The 7,032-nt window shown below is 41.5% G+C and overlaps 1 protein-coding gene across 1 annotated transcript in view; it reads left to right on the top strand.

Moving 5' to 3' along the window:
* The window catches only part of Cavin2 (caveolae associated protein 2), a 12,889-nt gene extending 6,076 nt beyond the window's left edge, over window positions 1–6,813 (top strand). Inside the window, exon 2 of the mRNA XM_031367443.1 lies at window positions 4,529–6,813. Within this exon, the coding sequence (XP_031223303.1) occupies window positions 4,529–5,302 (774 nt within the window). The 3' untranslated portion in view covers window positions 5,303–6,813. The remainder of the gene's footprint in view (window positions 1–4,528) is intronic.
* Window positions 6,814–7,032: the final 219 nt, after the last annotated feature.

Below are 7,032 nucleotides of genomic sequence, written 5' to 3'. Positions count from 1 at the left end.
ACAAATGAACCCTTGATAACACTGAAAATAATGAGACTTTTAAATCCTCTAGAATGTGAAAGACTGCCCAGGGATTATAAGTAATGCATTTTATTCTTATGACTTGCTGATTCCACCAACAGCCGCCCTGCGGGTGCAGTTCTAATCAATGGCTTTATCCACTTGGCAATCTATACCTCAGAAACACAAATTGGAGAAAACCATCAATGTGTAAAGGAGACCTATAAATCAGAATGTCAGGTAGCATAGTTTCATTTTAATAACTAGTATTTAGAGATTACTAAAGAAACTATTCCATGGACACAAATCTGTGCTCTTCGCATCCCAGGAGGATGCTACCATGTCCCTGTTACTTTTGTGAGTGGCAGGAGAGCAAACAGCTGGCTTCTCTCTTCTTATTGGAGCTTTTAAATTAGTTAAGGTTGGTTTTCTTTCCTAATGCTGACCATAGAGCCCTTTGTTTTTAAGTTTGCACATCTGTATATGTGCAGAGATTTGTATGGTCAACTTAAAACTAAAAAAGTATCCAGCAAGCTGGCAGGTTTCTCTGTGTTGATATTTACATGCACAACTGGGACTATTAGTTCACAAGGATCGATATAAATAGCAAACAAGCTGGAGTGCAAGGAAAATGCTACTTCTCAAGAGTTTGTTCCATTCCCTGAATGCTACAAACATATCTATCATATATGGTAGAAGTTTACTATTTAATATTCCCTTTCTTTGAAAACCTCCTAAGGGTCCTTGTGAAAGGTCAGAACCAGGAACACCTACATCAGTGGTGGGTGAGGACCTTTTACGAAAACAAAGGACAAATAACCAGCTGCTCCTAAAGGCTTTTCCTCAATAGAGCTGTCCAAGGAAATAAACCACAGGGATTCTCTGTGCCATTTCAGGGAGCCACACACCCCATGTTGACAAACGAGTAGCTAGCATCAGCGAGCGGCCGCAGGGTTATGGATGTGTGCTTAGCCTCACCCTTAAAATAGCTGCCAGTCCGGGAATCTGTAAAAGAAAGCAGGTCACAAACATTACAACTGGAGGGGGACACAAAGGTGTCCCCTCACTTGTAGACATGTGAAGGTGAGGTGTTTCATTGAGGTGTGTAAGAGGATTATATAGTAGATAGTATGCACCTGTAAGAGAGCAGCAGTAGCAGATCCTATTTGCATAGAACACTATTCAAATAGCTGAACACCGCGCTTTGTATGCTTTATATAAGGGAGTGACTTGGAAAGAAGGGAATTGCTATTTTTCTGATTTAAAACAAATGTTTTGGAAAAAGAAAGAGATCTGTGTGCTTGGAAATTTACAAATCCTTCCGTGAAAGGAAAAGGGTTGCCTTCAAAGAAGATGCCAAAGGAAGCCACAAAATACACACTGTCTGGTAGACAGAACATAAAATATTTGCCAATAGAATATTTCCCAGGTAATTAAAATGACAGTTGAGGCCCAACAGCTAGTTGAGGAGTCATTGCTCGGGGGCTTCCAGTTGCATAAAGACACAGTCAACTTATTCTGGATTATCTCTTCTCTTGCTGGGTTAATTCCATAATTGGCATCAAAGAGCTCTCATGTAAATTTTCCTATACATTTTTACATTTCACAGAAGAATTCTACTGGGTTTCCTCTTTCCCTCACACCCACCCCCAACCCCACATGCAGCCTGCATCTACCTCTGATATTCCAATTCATTTTCTAATGTGCTCTCCTCAGAGCTATCCTTGAAGGATGCCTGAGAAGAGGAACAACGGAGCCATAAGACTCAGTAGGAGCTCAGTGTTGGTAGTAAAATTTACTTTTAAGAAAAACTAAAATTTATTTTAATTCTCCCTTTTGTTAAAAACTATCCGATCTACAGCTTTTGATTACCCTGAGAGCTTATGGTATAGACAACGTACCTTAAAGCTTAGTTTTTACAGCTTGCTGCCGGAATCCCTTCTTTCCTCACTGAGGACTTTTAATAACATTTCACCGAGTTTTTATCCTTCCCTGCAAGCAACAACTGCCAAATCTCCTCAATGCTCTTAATCAAACCCCAGGAGAAATTCTGCTTCAGGACTAGCCACCAGAGCCCTAACTACTTCTGTAAGTCTACCTCTTTCTGTAATATTCATCCATCCACTGAAAACAAAATCCTTCTTTCAGAGGGGGAAAGCGCCCCTCAGGCTTTGGCTAACAGTGTCACCAGCACTCAGCAAACTTCCTTCTAGACACAAATCTAAATAGGCCCATTCTCCTACATCCCTCCAGTCTGCCCCATATAGAGAAATCTACACTTCAGGTACCTTCATGAGCTTCTTTAAAAGTCATCTTACCAAATGTGTTCATTTAATGAGTGGTTGTTAAGCTTGACCTGTTGAGACAGAATGGTAAAGAAAAGATAAAAATCCTTCTAGGGAGTATATGCCCATGGATCAGAATCAACTTCATCTAGAAACATGACAAACTATTCTCCTCAAAAGTCCACATCAAAAAGAATTCCTGGGAATTATCCACTACCAGTAGGGTAAGAGATCAGCTACACTATGCTGAAATTTGGAATCTTTTGCGGGTCTTGGGCAGGTAACACCACTTGCTCTGGGTTCATGAGTGTGATAGCTATGACCTACAGAAGACAGAGCACTTCTTCCTATCCTCTAGCACTTAACATTCTTTCCACCTCTCTTCCTCCATGTTATCTGAGTCTTGGAGGAGGGAGGAGGAATTATAAAGATTCCCATTTAGATCTAACCAAGCACTCAGTCTCTTATTCTCAATGCTGGGAACAGTTATGTATCTTTCTACTGACTGTTGCCCAGGGCAAAGAGAAGTCTCTGGGACCAAGAATCAGAATGAGCCTGGTCTACGATTACAAACATCAATATTTAAAAGCTACTTTGACGTCATGACCATTTAACAAAATAACAATAGCAGAATACTAGGAACTGTGATCTCCCCAAGCATAACTTTAGCTTTGACCAGAGTTGCAGTTCCAGGAACAGAATTCCTTCCTCTGAAGCAGGCCTGAAATCCAATCAGAAAGCAGTTAGCTACTCACATAACAGCCATACCACTAATGTGTCGGTTGGTATTACAGGATGCATACATACTTCAATACTATGTAAGACCACTGGTGGGTTTTCCCTCTTACCTTAGCTTGTGTATCATCTTCTAGCCCTGTGAAAGATAGCCATCAGGAAGGACAGGTAGACTGTTAAATCCACAGACTGCAGTTACTTTTTTCAACCTCCAAGTTGTGCTGGGCTGGCTGAGATGCAATCAGGTCATCTGGAGGCTCTGGGTGCAGCATAGGTGGAAAGGAGTCTGGATCTGTGCCCTGCTTAGATTCTTGCTGAACCCCTGATGGCCCTGAGAGTGCATTTTGAAAGCTGCTAATCTAGGTCAAATCCTCCAGTTCACATTTGGAAGGAATGGGAACCCAAGGAGATTAAGCTATTTGTTGAAGACACACGGCCATTTAGCAGTACAGCAAAGACTCCAGGCTTCCTGCCACAATTCTCCATCATGTGCTGTTATTTTTTGATGGAAACATGTAAGTACCATGATAATGGACTCCCATGTAACAGTGAGGGGAAAAAATAAAACACTTAAAACTCAAAGGTGCTCTTATAGAATGTGGCTAAAATCTGTCTGTATTCAAATCTCTCAGCAACCAGCTTTATACTTTAGAGACAAATTTTCTGGCTCTGCCATTCCCCAAAACTCTGTAGATGGCTGCATTTCCCTACATGAGAAGCTGGGGAGCCTGGAGAGAGTAGGTTTTTTTCTACCTTTAGCTGGGTGTGAAGCCAAAGCTTTATGGTCCAAAGAAGATACTTCATACTTTGGGTTTGATGCTATACCTGGCCACACATCATGCCTCATCTCCACCCCTTACTGATTACAGCAGAACACATTCTGAACCACAAGGCTTCATGAGCAGACCTAGGGAAGGCTATTCCTCACTCTGTGTGTGTGTGTGTGTGTGTGTGTGTGTGTGTGTGTGTGTGTGTGTGTGTGTGTATTGGGGAATGTGGTGTGTGAGTGGAAGAAGAGGGGACCTAATCAAGGTCCTGAACTTAAGGACTCCCTAGTGCTCTCCTTCGCCTCCTTATATATTTTTTCAGCTAGACTTTTGTGTTCCTTTGTAGTGGGATTTTTGACAGAAGCTATGCCCATGTCCCTCCCTGCCCTCACCCCATTTCCTTGATTTGAAGGAAGGCAGGAGAGGCCTCTGGGTTCACAGCATTATAACTTACTTTATTCCCTTTATCTGGGCAGCTTCCTGGCCTACATGAATGAGTCAGACCACTTCCCTCTGCCTGTCACTGATAGTCCCTTGCCAGTTAAACGTCATGGTATTCCCACTGGCAGGCCTTGGCCTTATCCAGCCCAAGGTGAATGCTTGGACCCAAATTAGAAAGACTGCTTCCTCTTCTTTGCTTCTGTCATGTGCAGTGCCTAGAACACAAACCCAAGGTACAGCAGTTTGGGGCTATTTGTTCAATATGCTATTCTCATAAACTCACACTGCCCTTCTTTACAGGAAGAAAGTGAGATCCCTGCCAGTGTGTTTGTGAAGGAGCCAGTTCCCAGCGCTGCAGAAGGCAAGGAGGAGCTTGCTGATGAGAACAAGTCCCTGGAGGAAACTCTGCACAACGTGGACCTCTCCTCCGATGACGAATTGCCCCGTGATGAGGAAGCCCTGGAAGATAGTGCAGAAGAGAAGATGGAAGAAAGCAGGGCAGAAAAAATAAAAAGATCCAGCCTCAGGAAAGTGGATAGCCTCAAGAAAGCATTTTCTCGCCAAAACATCGAGAAAAAGATGAACAAGCTGGGAACAAAGATCGTATCTGTTGAGAGGAGAGAAAAGATTAAGAAATCGCTCACGTCCAACCACCAGAAAGCACCTTCTGGGAAAAGCTCCCCCTTCAAGGTTTCTCCCCTCTCCTTTGGTCGTAAGAAAGTCCGAGAGGGAGAAAGCTCTGTAGAAAATGAGACCAAGTTGGAAGACCAGATGCAGGAGGACCGTGAGGAGGGCTCATTCACAGAAGGTCTTTCTGAAGCATCCCTCCCCAGTGGCCTGGTGGAGGGCAGCGCAGAAGATGCTGAGAAGTCAGCATTGAGAGGGAACAACTCAGGTGTGGGCAGTAACGCAGATCTGACCATCGTGGAAGATGAAGAAGAGGAGCCGGTGGCCCTGCAGCAGGCCCAGCAGGTGCGCTATGAGAGTGGCTACAAGCTCAACTCCGAGGAGATGGAGGAATCCAATGAGAAACCGGTCCAGCCAGCTGTGCTGCATGTGGATCAGACCGCCTGAGTACACAGCCAGAACACTGGGCCAGTTGCACTCAGCAATTCGCTCAGGTGCATCCACATCATGGAAGCTACCCTGCACCTCTTCATCTCCACCAGCTCCGTACTGTAACTGTCCAGGCCTTAATCACTGACCATTATAGTAGCCTCAAACACAGATGGGATCACAGAAGCAAACTGCCAGGGATCTCATTTCTAATTTGCTCGTAGGTTCTATTTCTATAGAATTTCTCCAAGATTGCAAGAAGAAAGAATTGGAGCAGTTAAAAAAAAAAATCAACTATCTCTTTGGCTTAGTTAGAAAAACTGGAGGATATTTAAGGTAGTAGTTATAAAAAGTGATTTTTTTTTTCCTTTTGGCCATTCTATCCACTTGCATAGGAGTAATGTAGTGAATTCTTACTGTATTCTGTGAATGATTATTCTTCAAGTATGTAATATGGAATTTACATAAATCTGTAAGCTGAGAATATACTCTTTATTTTAAGAAGAAAACATTTACAAAAGATAGAGCAGAAGAATCAGCTGGTTATTCTCTTATAGAAACCATTGTTTGTTGTAAGGTGCTAAAAGGCTGTGCTGACAGTGAGCTAATAGCACCAGGACTGCTAAGATAGAAAATTAAGATGAAAAGATTGGAAAGTGGGAGAAATGAAGGACAAAGAATGGCGACAAAAAGAAAAAAATGTGTTTAAAAAGTGAACTACTGACATTTTTAAACCTATTTTGCTCTTTAACAATACTAAAGAAGTTCATATATCTTGCAAGAATATATCTTATCGTCTCAATATTTTCATAGTCTAGTATTATAACCAGATATTCTGGTGTAAAAACTGTGGTTCTTTTCACTAAATAAAGGGCAGTACATATCTTTCTGTTAAAAAGCTCAAAAGGATGTTGTCTCTTTAACATTGGAACAAATAAGTAGTATGTACTGTTTTATGGGAATGTCAATCAAATGATTCTTTAATATTTTCCACTTTGAAATGACCTTTCCATTCCAAATCTGATATAGGTTTATGAGGTATTCAAACTTGCATGTTTAAGAACAGTAAAATGCTGTTGTTTTTTTTTTTAAACACATAATGGTAACTTCATTCCAGGTAACATTTTATTTATACATTAATTTCACAGGATATTAATGTTTTAGCTTATAAAAGCATGCTAGTGTGTTATTCCATGTGTACATTTGTTCTAACATACTAAAAAGTTGCTTTATCTATTTTTCATTACAAAATGCCAATGCTTTGTTCTATTGCAGTCTAAAGATGGGAGACCCAGAGCTCAAACTCTCTACTCTTACTGGGCACAAGTGGTCCTACACTCGGTGGTGACTAGACAGCAGTCCCAGGCTGCGCTCTGACTTTCAGAAAAGGAGTGAGGTAGATAATGGGTGTTGATGGTGTAACGTATTCGGCTGTGTTCCTATTTTGTAATTCATGTAACCCCAAATACTTAATTGTTGAACTAACAATGCCTGTGTGAAAGATTAAATAAACCAAAAATTAAAAAGTATGTAACGATGTCAGTTCGTTTGGCAAAACACTCTTACTAATTTACTTTAAAATTTACTTTAAAATGTTCCTCTGCAGGTACCAGTCCTGCTGATTGGGTCACTCTTGATTTCCCCTATTAACTCCATTTTCCTTTTCCCCCTTAATCTCATTGAGAAACCCAACACTTATTCTTCAAGCTTACCTTTCTTGACACTGCCTTGCCTTGACTCTACAGCAT

The sequence above is a fragment of the Mastomys coucha genome, unplaced genomic scaffold, assembly GCF_008632895.1.
Source record: "Mastomys coucha isolate ucsf_1 unplaced genomic scaffold, UCSF_Mcou_1 pScaffold14, whole genome shotgun sequence".
Taxonomy (NCBI): Eukaryota; Metazoa; Chordata; class Mammalia; order Rodentia; family Muridae; genus Mastomys; species Mastomys coucha.
This window is presented reverse-complemented; position numbering and strand designations above follow the sequence as displayed.